Source organism: Centropristis striata, chromosome 24, assembly GCF_030273125.1.
Source record: "Centropristis striata isolate RG_2023a ecotype Rhode Island chromosome 24, C.striata_1.0, whole genome shotgun sequence".
Lineage (NCBI taxonomy): Eukaryota > Metazoa > Chordata > Actinopteri > Perciformes > Serranidae > Centropristis > Centropristis striata.
The window spans coordinates 22,854,717-22,869,629 of record NC_081540.1 but is presented as its reverse complement, the minus strand read 5'-3'; the positions used below and the strand labels follow the sequence as shown (position 1 = coordinate 22,869,629).

The 14,913-nt window shown below is 33.7% G+C and overlaps 1 protein-coding gene across 1 annotated transcript; it reads right to left on the bottom strand.

Moving 5' to 3' along the window:
- Positions 1-4,813: 4,813 nt before the first annotated feature.
- On the bottom strand, positions 4,814-11,473 carry mylz3 (myosin, light polypeptide 3, skeletal muscle). Its single transcript, XM_059327559.1, has 6 exons — positions 11,399-11,473; positions 9,484-9,511; positions 8,182-8,325; positions 7,928-8,098; positions 7,741-7,818; positions 4,814-5,408 (listed from the first exon to the last, which is right to left on the bottom strand). Exons 1-6 carry the CDS (start codon positions 11,471-11,473, stop codon positions 5,380-5,382), a joined length of 525 nt encoding a protein of 174 aa, XP_059183542.1. The 3' UTR covers positions 4,814-5,379.
- Between the last annotated feature and the right edge of the window lie 3,440 nt (positions 11,474-14,913).

Here is a 14,913-nt window from a genome sequence, read left to right as displayed (position 1 = left end):
TTTATTTATTTTGTGTCTTTTTTTGGTCATTTTGTGTCTTTTTTTTCTCATTCTGTGTCTGTTGTTTTGTCTTATTTATTTATTTTGTGTCTTTTGTGATATCGAGTTAAAACAAGAAAAATTATCCCGTTATCTTGAGATAACAACTGTCGTTTTCCTGAGATAACAAGATAATTTTCTCGAGATTTCGAGAAACCTTCTTCCAAAAATAATGTGATTTGTAGCATCGCATCCAAAATATTGCCAAAACAAAAGTGAAAAATGACAAATATGGCTGAAATTGTCCCGTGATCCCAGAGAGTGAAGGACTTTAGGAGCCATGAGGAGCCTAGTGTTTAGGGATGGTAGTGCTCTAGAAGGGTAATATGATGGAGCATTAACACTCTGGAGTCTTCATCACATCCAGACGGAAATACAAAGCAGACCAAAAAAGACACAAAATGAGAAGACAGAATAACAAAAAAAGGAAAAAAACCCACAGAAGACAAAATGACCAAAAAAGACACAAAATGACAAAAAAGACACAAAATTACTAAAAAAAGACACAAATGACCAGAAAGACACATAATAACTAAAAAAAGACACATAATAACTAAAAAAGACACAACTGACAAAAAATTACCAAAAAAGACACAAAATGACCAAAAAAAGACACAAAATGACTTAAAAAAGGCACAAAATTACCAAAAAAGACAAAAAATGACCCCAAAAACACACAAAATGACCAAAAAAGGAAACAAAATGACCAAAAAAAGACACAAAATGACTTTAAAAAGGCACAAAATTACCACAAAAGACACAAAATGACCCAAAAAAGACACAAAATGACCAAAAAAGGAAACAAAACGACCAAAAAAAAGACACAAAATGACCAAAAAAGACACAAAAAGACACAAAAAGACTAAAAAAAGACTAAAAAAAGACCCAAAAAAGACACAAAATGACCAAAAAAAGACACAAAATGACCAAAAAAAAGACACAAAGTTACCAAAAAAAAAAAAGACACAAAATGACCAAAAAAAGGAAACAAAATGACCAAAAAAAGACACAAAAGGACTTTAAAAAGGCACAAACTGACCAAAAAAAGACACAAAACGACCCAAAAAGACACAAAATGACCAAAAAAGACACAAAAAGACTCTCGACCCCAGGGTTGAGAACAGCTGCTCTAGAGGGTTAAATTCCATTCTGGGTTCTAGAGGGAGCTAGAACAGGAGAAACATGATCTCTTTTCTTGGTTCTCAGCATTCTGGACCAACCAGAACAAACTAGTTTTAAGGGTTTAGAGCTGCCTGACAGGAAGGTACTAAAGTCATCTCACCTGTAAAAGGAACAAAAGAATGAACTCGTTTTTCTGCAGTTCGGTCAGTTCTAGATTCCTCACAGTGGGACTGGAGGCTGCTGGAGAAAAGTCATATCATGTGTTCTGTAACAACTAAACTCTCATCAGCAGTGAAGATATCAAGCTGGTATACATGCTAACAATGCCTGATCAATACTGCTGTGTGTCTAATCAAACATGGATCATCATGCATCAAGCTCTCTGCAGATATCAATCTACAGATCATCACATTATTGACTCAGTGAATGTATAAAAGCTTGGTTCAAAGCCACAAACTCTGTCAGATTTTCTTGAGCCTCCTTACGTGACTCTATTTGTATTTGATTGCTAGTGTTCTCAGAGTTGAATACTCAGTATAACCTTTATAATCTTTCAATATATTATCGTGTATTAAAAATACTTAACCCTTAATAGGACACTCATTGAATTACTTGCAAATTCCAAATTTCAACCCTAGAGAATATTGGAGGATATGACATACAGACAGAATGTGTAAAAAAAACATACGGACCCGGGGGAGGGGGATAATATTTTGAGAAAAAAGTTTACGAGATTAAAGTGTCAAATCTACGGGGGGAAAATGTGCAGATTTATGGGATTTAAAGTGGTGAATCAGCGAGAAAAAAGTTGTTTATTCCCCACTTTTTTCTCGTAAATCTGCAACTTTTTTTGCACAGATTTGCCACTTTAAATCTCTTAAATCTGCGGGGGAGGGGGGTAATATTTTGAGAAAAAAGTTTACGAGATTAAAGTGTCAAATCTACGAGAAACAAATGTGCAGATTTATGAGATTTAAAGTGGTAAATCAGCGAGAAAAAAAAAAGTTTTTCTCCCACTTCTTTCTCGTAAATCTGCGACTTTTTGCTCAGATTTGCCACTTCAAATCTCTTAAATCTGCGACTTTTGTCCTTGTACACTTTAATCTAGTAAATTTATAAATCTAGCAATTTTTTTCTCGAAATATTCTCAAATGTCATGGTGTCACCGTCTGTTGCCAAATATAGTTCTTCGCCCGATAAAGGGTTAAAGACAAGCAAGTTCTTAAATACTTTTCATTTCTCACTAAGGAATCTTTTCTTAAATTCCACCACAGAGAACAAGGTAATTAAATCTTCAGATAATTAATTTCTTGTTCATTTTAATGCCTGGCACAACTAAAGGTACATATGTTTGGACAAATATAATGATAACAAAACTAGCTCATAAGAGTTTAATTTAAGTGCCAATTTCATGTTTTTTTTAGATAACGCTTTTGGTTATTAACCCTCTGGGGTCTGAGCCTATTTTGGTTTTTGAATGCTTTTGATTTTGCCCTTCATGCACCACATAAAAACATGTTTACTATACCCATATTTGGTTTCCATTTTTTCTTCACCTTTATGCTCTGACAGTTATTTTCTCACTTTAACCTACTTTATCAACATATTGAGCCCAAAAATCATGAAATCCGAGTTGACAAATTATACTTTTTACTAAGATAAAAACCACAAATATGCTCAATGAACTGTTATGGAACTTGAACATGTAAACATAGGATAGAAATATGAACATATAAAAGGTAAAAATGTAAATATAATAAATCTATATACAAAAAGTCCCATAAAAACATGTATATTTACAGGGTTTTTTTCCTAGTTAGCTGCAACTCTTCAAAACAAACTGTGTGCAAAATGACAGAGAGCTACAACAACGCTCAAATATTTCTGTTCTATCAAATTAAAACTGTCATATCTTTGGTTTTACATGAGCTAGGAATGTCAAACAACAATTGGGAGAAAGTTTCAAGTCTGTACTTTAGAGTGAAGTTGATAGCAGCGCTCCATGTGACCTGGTTTTTTTTTTAAACGTCACGTGATCTGATCAGGACGGCACCATCAGAGACCCCAGAGGGTTAATAATAGCTCTAAAATTAAACTTTTATGAGCTTTTTTTGTTGTTGTTATGATTATATTTGTCCAAACAAATGTACCTAACAAGAAATTGAAGAAAAAGAGTGGTCTAATAATTAACTCGTGTCATCAGCATAACAGTGAAAGTTAATCGAATGGACAATAAATTAAAAGTCTGCCCACTTCCTCTTTCCACCACTAGAGGGCAGGCTCTCTCCTGGTTTACAGCCTTGAACCGGTCTTTACCTCCACCAGACCTCAGGTAAAGTACAGCTAGAGAGTAGGGGAAAGGTGAAAAGTATGTTTCCTTGTTTGTGTACTTGTTCTGTGCACATAAAACCTGCATAGTTGATCTGTGGTGCCTAAATAATAAACCGTCTCCCACAAGAACTCAAGAAGAATTTTTTTTTTACCTCACGTCTCTGATGAACAGTGAAATAAGTCATATGGTTTCATCAGCCTGTAACACTAAAGCTTTAAATACACACGGCGCTATAACTTCACCATCAATCATCACTGTCAACTATAAATCCTGCATGCTGCATTTACTATTTATAGAAATGTATACATGCATATATATACATATATACATGCATACTGTACATGCACTCATCTCACCTCACACACACACACATATATATACATTTATATATATATTTATATATATATATGCATTCAAAATGTATTTCTTTGCAATATTTGCAGTGTTTTCCATTCACATAAACAGCTTTACCTGTATGGTGTTTTTGGGTGTACTGTCACTTTAAGGAATAAAGCTTGTCAGCTAGGTGTACTTAAAGGAAGTAAAAGTACTCTCAAATTGACATTTTTTCACATCCTGGCAATCACTATGTTTAATCTTTAACAATAAAAAAAATGTGAAACAATATAGAGTATATTAATAAATCGTTATTTTTTCCAGCAAGGAGCTCTATATGTGTGTTTGTCAGCAGCATAACAGAAAAACTACTGACTCGATATTCATGAAACGTGGTGAAAGGGTGCAGCATGGGCGAAGGATGTGCTGGTTAAAATATGGAGCAGATCCGACCTACAGGGCGGTTACACTTATTATTTTTCATTTGCGTTAGGAGACAGGGCATTGGTGCTGCATTCAAGTGGTGTGGGAATAATTGGAGACATTAGTTCCTGACTGGGAAAATTCACACGAAACGTAAATGTAAGTAGTGACATTCCACCACTAATATAGAATGAATTTGTTTAACGTTTTATATGAAGGTCCTTGTAATAACCATTAATTAACAAGTAATAAGGCCCTTGTAAGTCCTTACAAGATGCTTATTAACATTACTGTGTGTTTATAAGCTTATATAAGTGTTAATAATGGCATTACAAACACCCATGACCCACCCATTATGTCTTTGCCATGCCTTTATTAATCTTATTTTGTTTGCTTATTGATATTAAAATATACTTTATTGCTCATCTATTATAAGTTAACTATAAGTTAACTATGCTTTTTGCCACTAGCGGATCTAAAGCGAGAACAATGCCTTATTACTTGTTCATTAATGGTTATTAAGGACCTTATTATAAAGCGTTACCTGAATTTGCTATTTTATATCTCCAGAGTCATGTAGTTTATGATCATATATAGGCTACTAAAGCATATCTATAACCGTATGTGAGCAATAAAAGATCAAGAATCAACCCAGATGGGATGTACGTTGGAAAAGTTTATTCTGAAATGAACAGAGTGACAATAAATAAAACTTTTCAGGGAGGTGGGAGACGTTTGGCGGTCTATCCACGACCATTGTCCAGCACCTTTGGCATTGCTGGGCCAGTGATGGCGTGACTGGATGAGGTGGCGGTGGGAAGGAGGGATCGACCCCCACTTGATGAGCGGCCATCCCTCCTCCCCCGTTCCTCACCCCATACGGGTGGAGACGCGCCCCGGGGGGAGGCCAGGCGGGGGATGGGGGTCTACAATGGAGAGGTGGTGTCCCGAGAGAGGAGGGTTTGAGACGATATGGAAAGAAAAACAAAATAAAAAACAAGATGGGTTTGCTTCAACATCCCTTGTACATAGTCCTTGTCTTTCCTTGGTTGGTCTTTGTTGCCGGGTAGATGTTGTAACACCGTTGGCTGTCTGCAGCGAGCTGCAGCTTCTCCTCCTGCTGCCTCTTACACAGACATGATGTGCTTGACGAAAGCTGCAGGGACAGAAAGACGTATGTTCAAATCTCTGTCGTGTGTTTTAGGTAAAGAAAAGACGGGGCTACGGAAGACGTGAGCTGCCAAAATAAATAAATAAATGAATTTATATTGCTAAAAGGAATGGTGATGTTGGACGGTATTTGGAAAGGTGGAAAAGATTTATTGAAGGGGAAGGCTGGCATTTAATTTAACTTAACCCTTTTTATTTTTTCTTAGGTTATCAAGTTTACTGATATACTGTGTGTTTTATGTGGTAATTATGTTTGATGTTTGTTTGTGTCTTGTTTTAGTTTTGATGTGTTAAGGTTCTTGTTTATCATTGTGGTTTTATTTATTTATTTGGGTTGGTTTTGTGATTTTGTTGTTGTTGTGTTTTTTGTTTTGTTCTTGTTTTTCTCTGTTTGTTCATTGGTGATTTGTGTTGTGTTTTGTCTAAATTAATAAAAAAAAAAAAAATTAAATAAATAAATAAATAAATGACTCGATTTGATGTGACTCCACCTAGGTTTATTTATTTTTTTAATTTCATGGCTTTTATTTGTCTGCTATCATTCTGTTCTTTCGTGTTGATTTCAAGCATAAATTAACATGCATCTTCTTTATTTTTGTATGTGAACGAAAGAAAGAAACCCCAATAAAGAGAAGTTGAAAAAAAAAGACTTGATAAATAATATAATATGCCAATAAATTGACCAGAAATATTATTAGGGATAATTAATTGATAAAATGTGACATAAATTGATGTTTATGTTTTAATTTATTTTTGCACTATGATGTTTATCAACCAGAGGGTGAAAAATGTATCCGTGACACTTTGAATGACAGCTCCCTTATTTACATAGTAAAGAAATGCTAAAATAAATAAATAATAATAATGCAGAAATAGTTAAGTTTCAGGAAAAACTTGATAACTAAAAAAAACTAAAAAGCTAAAATTAAGATAAATTGAATTTAAAAAAAAAAATTATACAGCTCCCTAATTGACATAATAAAGAAATGCATAAAGTAATGTTAAAAAATAATTTAAAGAAAAATAGGTAAATAAAAATAAATAATGAATAAATAAATAAACTAACAAAAATTTAAAAAAATCTAAATGGAATCATCCAAAAAAAGAATTCAAAAAGTGTAAAAATAACTAAAAGTTAATAATAAAATTATACAAAACCAATAGATAACGCAAAAATAACTAAAAAGGCACATTTTACTAATTTAATTAAATAAAATGCTGTAAATATGGGGAAAAACTTGATAACTAAAAAGCTAAAATTAAGATAAATTGAATTAAAAAAAATAATTAAACAGCTCCCTTATTAACATAATAAATAAATGCATAAAGTAATGTTAAAAAAATATTTTAGAAATAATTAAAAATTAAAATAGGGAGGAAATAATAAATAAAATTCAAAAATATCAAAAATAAAAGAAACATATCAAAATGGAATTATAAAAACAAAATTCAAAAAGTGTAAAAGTAACTAAAAGTTAATAATAAAATAATTTAAAAAAAACAATAGATAACGCAAAATAACTAAAAAGGCACATTTTGTTAATCTAATTAAATAAAATGCTTTAAATATACAAAAAAAATGTTTGGGGAAAAACTAAACTAAAAAGCTAAAATGAAGATAAATTGAATTTTAAAAAATGAATTTAAACAGCTCCCTTATTAACATAATAAATAAATGCATAAAGTAATGTTAAAAAATATTTTAGAAATCATCAAAAATAAAAATAGGGAGGAAATAATAAATAAAATAAAAAAATATCAAAATGGAATTATAAAAAAAAAATTCAAAAAGTGTAAAAGTAGCTAAAAGTTAATAATAAAATTATTAAAAAAGAAAACAATAGATAACACAAAATAACTAAAAAGGCACATTTTGTTAATTTAATTAAATAAAATGCCGTAAATAAAAAAAAAATGTTGATAACTTGATAACTAAAAAGCTAAAATTAAGATAGTTGAATTTTAAAAAATTAATTAAACAGCTCCCTTATTTAAATAATAAATACATGCATATAGTAATGTTAAAAAAAGATTGTAGAAATAATTAAAAAGAAAAATAGGGAGGAAATAAAAAGTAAATTAAAAAATAAAAAATAAAAATAAAAATGGAATTATCAAAAAAAAAAGAAGAATAATAAAATTATTTAAAAAAACAATAGATAACGCAAAATAACTAAAAAGGCACATTTCGTTAATTTAATTAAATAAAATGCTGTAAATATACAAAAAAAATGGTATTATTTATTTAGGCATTTATTTATTTTTAATTTTGGTAGCTTCCGTCCTCCGTACAGGTCACGCTTGTAAACCAAACTTACCCTCGTAGTGCACACTGCCGTTCTCGTCCTCCTGTCCCTGCATGAGGGCATCAATCTCGGGCTCGGTCATCTTCTCTCCTGCAGGAGCACAAGGATCCGTGTCAGGAGGCGCTCTCCATTTTCACGCTTCATACCGTACATGCCAAGACGACTATATCTGTGTGCTTCTATATTTGGGGGGACTCACCCAGGGTGGACAGCACGATACGCAGCTCAGCGCCCATGACTGTGCCGTTACCCTCCTTGTCGAAGACGCGCAGACCCTCAACGTAGTCGTCATAGGTACCCTTCTGTTGAGCGTCCACCTCCTTCAGCATGGGCAGGAAAGCTTCGAAGTTGAGCCTCTTGTTGGCCATGTCTGAAACACGCCACACGGAGGACGGCGTAAACCACCACAGAACCTTTAAATGAGCATTTCTGATGCATAAAACGGAGTCTCACCATCGGCGGAGGGGTTGCCCAGAATCTTTGTAACATCCTTGTTGGTGGGATTCTGGCCAAGAGCGCGCATGATGTCAGCGACCTGGTTGAAGGCCACCTGAGCGTCACCGACTCTGTCGAAAAGGCCGAAAGCCTCCTTGAAGTCTGGTTCAGGAGACAAAAGAGAGAACTTTGAGTTAAAAAAACAAAAAAAAACACAACATCCTCTGTGGAAAATGGCAACTGGTGGAACATTTGTCAAGGTTATTAGACACCGTGCCCAATAAATCCATCGCCTTTGGGTTTTCTATTCTTAATATTAAAGGGTTCTTAGTCAGCTATGGCGGCTATGTGGTGCCAAACTGTGCTGGAGGATCAAACGCAGCAGAAGCCACATACTTCCGTCATTGTTCCCAGATAATTGGAAGCGACAGCTGGACCCGAGCGGAGAAAAAGGGAAGCTAGCGACTGTGGGGGCTTAAACAAAGGTTAGCTATTCCTATGAATCCTACCAGGAACTCAAAGTGACCCTTTTGAAAGATTAATGTTCTGAACAGCAGCAGTGGGAACAGCTGTACCTGCCCCCCCCCCCCCCACGCCCCTGACCCCTCTCCATTCCTGCCTCCGCTTGCATTTGGAGGCATTTCGGGAGCAAACTGATACCCTGAGAGAGTAACCCCAGCCATATAGAGGCATGGCCCTGTGGCCCCTGCTCCAGTTATACAGAAGAATGCTGACTGTGTTGTAATTAACACCTACATGTACTCCACTGTAGTATAAATGTACCACAATGTGCACAAAAAGCAGTTTTTCTGAATTTTTGGGTTGTCAAGCTCGCCAAATTAAAAGCCCCTACATCCAATTACCCAACATTTTGACTTAAAAATACAAAAATTAAAGTAAATAACCAAAGAAAAACTACTTTCTAGTTCTGTTCCCCTTTAAAAGACGATTATGCTTGCAGAGGACATCTTTCAGCACTGAACAAAAGGTTTTGGGATGGCGCTGGTTCGGATTCCTCGTGTAACAGGATGCATCTTAAACCTTGACCCGGGATTAACACCTCCGCTGTGGAAGGGCCACAAGACAAGGCTCGGCCTGCTTAGAATAGACATATCTCAAATTCTCCTCGACAACTGGACAAATCCGTGTAACGCTAGTCCTGTGGCGGGACTTTATTCATCCCTACTTTCAGCTTTTACCAGTCAATTTGGACAAAAGTAGTTTTAGGGGGACAAAAAAAAACCTCTCGCTACAATAATTTGGGGGCATATTGTAGTAAATGATGAGGATGAGGAGGAATGTTGGTGTTTCTTCACTTACCCTCAATCTGGTCCGCTGAGAACTCGGCCTGTCACGTGGGAATACACAAAAACGCACATACGCACAAACAAAAAGGTACATTCACATAAACACAAAGAACACAGAGAAATTAATAAAAATGAATGATTTAGGAATATAAAATCTGCACAGGATTTATTGCTGTCCAAAACTACACTAAATACATGTAAAAGATGGTATATATGTTTAATAGGATGTATTTCAAGGCAGTGGTCCCGGGCCCAAATTCTTAACCTTGCTAAAATTTACAAAGTCCCAATTTTGCTCTTATTTTGAAAATCCAAAATCCATGCCACAAAGACTGGCCCCAGTAGAGAAAAAAAAGTAACTCCATCGGCCCACCCAAAGGTCCAAAACACAACATCATGTACACACCATTGTAGAGAGTAGGAGCTGGAGGAGCGGAAAGAAAAGGAGAAGAGAAGCTGAAGTCCCGAGACAGAGTGGTCCTGAGCCACGGCCCCAGCCCCTCTTATTTATCCCGCCACCTGACGTCACGTACGCTAATGGGGCGGATCAGATGACACGCTGGAACATCTTTAACTTTCTTAGGGCAAACGGAAAGGAGAGCTGCCTGGCGGAGGGTGGGAGTCGGCCTTTAGAAGGGGACAGGGATATTTTTAGAAGGAGAAATAACTGTCAAGACTCCACGTCTTGTCTTTAAGATTCGTCTCCAAACTTTTTATTTTAAAGCGAACTGCGAACATGGACTCGGCTTTAAACGTTCGCTTGCTGGGAGGAGGTACATGGTTGAACTGTGTCTGTGAAAAATCAGAAAACTCAGCTACCTCGGGGCCACTTCAGAGGGGCTCCGAGCCCAGAGGGCTCATTTACAAGGAGGTATTTTTAAACGGTGAGCGCGCTCCTCCTCTTATGGTGAAATAACAGCAGGGCAAAAACACTTCATTCACACAGCAAATTTTTATCAACCTCATTTATTTTCGTTGTACTACTGCGCGGACTTTACTGCTCCTTAAAACCCCTAAATTAAGAGAATAAATGCAATGTATAATTAACCCTTTGATGCACAACATGGTCTAAAGTGGCCCGATTGAGTTTTTATTTTCTATATCTTTGCGATAAATTAATTTTATCATTCGGTATTGCAGGTTTTCCTCAATCAACTTGTTTTTGATCATCATACATCCTCATTTTATGTTTTCATTTCTTACTTTCTGAATAAAAACCCTTTTTGTATCACTATGCTTCTAATGCACAACATGGGTCAAAAATGACCTGCATTCATTCTCATGTTATTTCATGCTGACTGTGTGTTTCTTTGCTGATGATCTTTTTAAATAAATTTAATTTATATGCTCAAATATTCCAAGTATTACTTGAAAATCTTTTTTTATTACAACAGATCATTATAACCATTTGTCCTTTCATACTTGAAGAATGAAGAAAAAATATTTTTTGTATTATTACATCAAGTTTACACACATGGGTACAAAATGACCCATTCATCTAAATGTGATTTAAAATTAAATGACCTAATACTATAATAATAATTTGTACTGTACTTATACTGAATACTTGGACTAATAAATGATAAAATACATTTATTTCAAAGATGTATAATAGAAACAACATTAAAAATGGATACGGTGCATTAGAAGCGTAGTGATACAAAAAGGTTTTTTATTCAAAAAGTAAGAAATGAAAACAAAAAATTAGGATGTATGATGATCAAAAACATTGAAAACCTGCAATACTGAATGATGATATTTATTGCAAAGATATAGAAAATAAAAACTCAGTCGGGTCACTTTAGACCATGTTGTGCATCAAAGAGTTATTAATAAGAGCTCCCAAAGTTAATGTAGGTTAAATTGAGCGCTCTAATGCATTGGCGTTAAATGAATGGTTATAATATAATAACAACAGGTTTACTTACCCAGAAGTAAAGATTGGTTTCATGATGTATGAAGGTTAAATGAGCCGAGTAGAGCTGCTTCACAGAGCTCTCCATGGTGCTGATGGCAACATTAAATAAATCTATTATTAATGCAGCAGTAATTGTAACATCTGCTATAAAACAAATCCACATGAGTACGTTTGTGACGGATTCTGTCCTGATGCAAAACAAAGCAAATGGGAATTTTATACTTACTTTGATTGGATTTAAAAATGACGTCTCAGCCTGGTTTCTGTAGAAATTGTAGCAAAACATCTGTCGAACAGGAAGTTCATTCTTAAATATGGAAACAGCTGTCAGCTTTTCTTCTTCTTGTTTCCAGTCAAGAGATTTATCATAAAATAGAGCACGTTTTATAATTTGCACTATTCATAATATATAAAAGTACATATTGTTAATTTTCCCATCCAATTAAACAGTCAAGCTAATCATTTCAAGCCTTTATCCTTCACTTTAAAGCTATTTCAATATTTTATAAATTACTTTTCAGCACACTATTTTAACTGTTTATCCATTACTTTTAACTAATCATATTTTACTATTTTAATATATATTTATTAATGACTTACCTTCCAGTTTAAACTTCTGGTCCCACTTGCTAACTAATGAACTGATAAATAATATAATATGCCAATAAATGTACCAAAATATTAAAAATCTAAATCAATTGAAAATTTGAGACATATTTTGAGACACACATTATATGTTATATATATTTTTTATTTTAATTTTTGACTATGACGTCTATTAACCAATAGTCAAAAAGTTGAACCATCACACCTCCATTATTTGAATAATATAATATATAATAACCATATAATAATGAACAAATGCATAAAGTTAACACAACACACAAATCACCACATAAAGAACAAAGTTTCCCATGGACTCTGCTTAACTGCAACATAAATGTTCATTTGTTGCAGCTTATATTAATAAAATCATAATTTCAAGGACCCAACTGTCACAGTTGAGATGTACCAAAAATGTTAGTTTTTAAAAAATAATAAATTAATAATTGTGAAAATGTTACAATAATTTCATTTCGTTTTAATTTGCCTTATTATTTATTTATTTACCTGTGTATTAACAACCTGTATTTACTTTCCATTTTATTGACTTATTTGTTTAATAAAAGAGAAATAAAGAAAAAAAATGTAGAAATAAGTGAATAAATAAATAAATAAATAATAATAAATAAATAAAATGGTGATTCTGCAAAAAACCCAACAAAAGAACCTTAAAAGAATCTTACTTAACCGCAACATAAGTGTGAAAAAATGTATCAATTTCTAATTACTGACATGCATCACTTTGAACAGACATTATACTTTGTTTTTGTTTTTGCAGAGACTTTTATGGACCAGACATGTTTAGCTGCAAACCCAAAAATCTAAAATTCTGGAAAAAAAACTGACAGAGGCACAAGTGCAATTCCACCCAGATGCATTATGGGAATGCTTAGGTTATTCCCTCATAGTGTGAATAGCTGCTGTATGGAATAAGGTTGAAACATAAAAAAAATGTGGAAAAAGTGAAGTGCTGTGAATACCTTCCAGATACACTGTAGGTGTGACAAAATGATACATAAACATGTTAAATATATTAAATATGATTGTGGAAAGTAACTATTTGAAACAAATTACTATTATTATAGTATTAAGTAATTTAATTTGAAATCAAATTTGGATGAATGAGTCATTTTTGACCCATGTTGTGCATCAAAGGGTTAAACAAAAAGTTTCAATAAAACTACTTGTGACATGTTATATTTGACTTTGACTGGACATTTGCTCTCACTTTTTTGGGGATTTTTATCGTATATCGATATTCAGTCTAAATATATCGGGATATGATTTTTGGTCACTAAATTTTATTTGATATGTTTTATTTCTGTTGTACAGCACCTTGTAACCTTTTTTGAAAGGTGCTATATAAATAAAGTTATTATTATTATTACTATATCGCCCAGCCCTAGGTTGGAGGCGCAAGTGCAAATCCACCCAGATGCATTATGGGAATGCTTAGGTTATTCCCTTATAGTGTGAATAGCTGCTGTATGGAATAAGGTTGAAACATAAAAAAAATGTGGAAAAAGTGAAGTGCTGTGAATATATCGATATTCAGCCTAAATATATCGGGATATGATTTTTGGTCCATATCGCCCAGCCGTAATGTGATTAGCTGCTGTATGCACACTTCAAGGACACAACGAGCATATTGTATATATATATATATGTATATGTATATCATATTATGTTCTGCAGAAGAAGAGTCCAGAGTGACAGACATGTCTGAGACCGCTCCCCGGACAGATGAGCTCTATTTTTACTCCGTTCCTGCTGCAGGTGTTGGGTTTCTCCTCCGCCGGCCGGCCCACTCTGTGGAGATGGGGGTGGAGAAAATGAGCGCTCCCGCTCCTGAAGACCCACTGGTACAGTAACCTCCTCCTCCTCCTCCTCCTCCACCTCCTCCTCCTCCTCCTCCTCCTCCTCCTGAGACCCCAGCTGGCGCCGGGTCATAAAGGAGCACGGGCAGCGGGCTTAAAAAAGAGCGGTGGCATTGTGTGGTGGCTGGTCACATGAGCCTTATTTGGAATAAGAGCAGAGCAGAAGCCAAGCAGCCGAGGAAAAGAGGACAGAGAATATAGAAACCTGTGTCAAAGTGCAGAGCTTTGCTCCTAATGAGGACCTGGTCCTCCTTCTCTGAGCTGCAGAGACACTTTTCATTTCATTAATGTAAAAAAAAAAAAAAAAAAAAAAACCTGCGGGTTTTCCTCCATGATAGTAGATTAACATATGGATTTTTTTTTATTGTTTTGTTTTCATATCATCATGAATATTATTTATTTTTTTCCGGTGTTTTGGGAAACATCTTGTTTTTAGAAAAAATGTGGTGATGTTGATGTCTTTTATCCTTCACTATTACATAATTTTGTTAAAATACTGTTGACTTTTTTTTATTTATTTACCTTTGTATAAATAACCTGTATTTACTTTCCCATTTCATTTCCATTTTATTGTCTTATTTGTAAACAAAAAAAGAGAAATAAAGAAAATAATGCAGAAAAAAATTATATATACACATATATATATATACATATATATATATACACACATATATATATATATATATACATATATATGCATATATATATATATATATATACATATATATATACACACATATATATACATACATACATATATATATACACATACATATATATGTATATATATATATATTTATCTATCTATCTATCTATCTATCTATCTATCTATCTATCTATCTATCTATCTATATATATAGATATATCTATCTATCTATCTATATAGATATATCTATATATATATCTATATATATATATATATATATATATATCTATATATATATATATATATATATATATATATATATATATATATATATATATATATATATATATATATAGATAGATAGAGGGGAAATAAAAAAATTCAATATATTAATTAATA

Excerpts from the sequence above, each read along its gene's own strand:
- mylz3 (XM_059327559.1), bottom strand. The coding sequence starts at position 11,473 with ATGGAGAGCTCTGTGAAGCAGCTCTACTCGGCTCATTTAACCTTCATA. Across the intron at positions 7,819-7,927 it reads TATCGTGCTGTCCACCCTGG|GAGAGAAGATGACCGAGCCC; the intron begins GTGAGTCCCCCC and ends GTGCTCCTGCAG. Across the intron at positions 5,409-7,740 it reads CGGCAGTGTGCACTACGAGG|CTTTCGTCAAGCACATCATG; the intron begins GTAAGTTTGGTT and ends CTGTCCCTGCAG.